Genomic DNA, 429 nt, shown 5'->3' with positions numbered 1-429 from the left:
CCGCCCCCGCCCCCCCCGCCGCCTCCCTCCTGCCTGCGGGCCGCCCGGCCAGGAAGGGGAGTTATTCGGGATTGCAGCAGCGGCCGGGAGCGGGAGCCCAGCCACAGCCTCCGCACCGCCGCGCCGCGCCCGGGGTCCCGGCAGGCAGCAAGATGAGGGGCAAAGAGGAGAAGTCGTCGCTGAAAGGTGGGTTCACCGTTCCGCCCTGGCAGGAGAACTGTTCTCCGCGGGGAAAAGAACCTTTCCAGCAGCGGGGTCCCCGCTCAGCGGTGCACCGGGGAATACAGGCGGGTGCGTGTGGGGCACAGCTGAGGCAGCTCTTGGCACGAACAGAGGCCAGGTGACTTGGCGAGAGCAGCAGAGCCCTTGCAAGAAGACCGACGCGGAGCGGGGGCGCGGGCGCTGGTGTAGCCGTCTGGAGCGGGGGCG

At 71.1% G+C, this 429-nt stretch overlaps 1 protein-coding gene across 1 annotated transcript in view; it reads left to right on the top strand.

Moving 5' to 3' along the window:
- The first annotated feature begins 6 nt into the window (after positions 1 to 6).
- SGK1 (serum/glucocorticoid regulated kinase 1) overlaps positions 7 to 429 on the top strand; it is an 8,099-nt gene continuing 7,676 nt past the window's right edge. Inside the window, exon 1 of the mRNA XM_008637853.2 lies at positions 7 to 186. Coding sequence (XP_008636075.1) covers positions 153 to 186 — 34 coding nt within the window. The 5' untranslated portion in view covers positions 7 to 152. The remainder of the gene's footprint in view (positions 187 to 429) is intronic.

This window comes from Corvus brachyrhynchos, unplaced genomic scaffold, assembly GCF_000691975.1.
Source record: "Corvus brachyrhynchos isolate BGI_N302 unplaced genomic scaffold, ASM69197v1 scaffold14, whole genome shotgun sequence".
NCBI classification, from domain to species: Eukaryota; Metazoa; Chordata; class Aves; order Passeriformes; family Corvidae; genus Corvus; species Corvus brachyrhynchos.
This window is presented reverse-complemented; position numbering and strand designations above follow the sequence as displayed.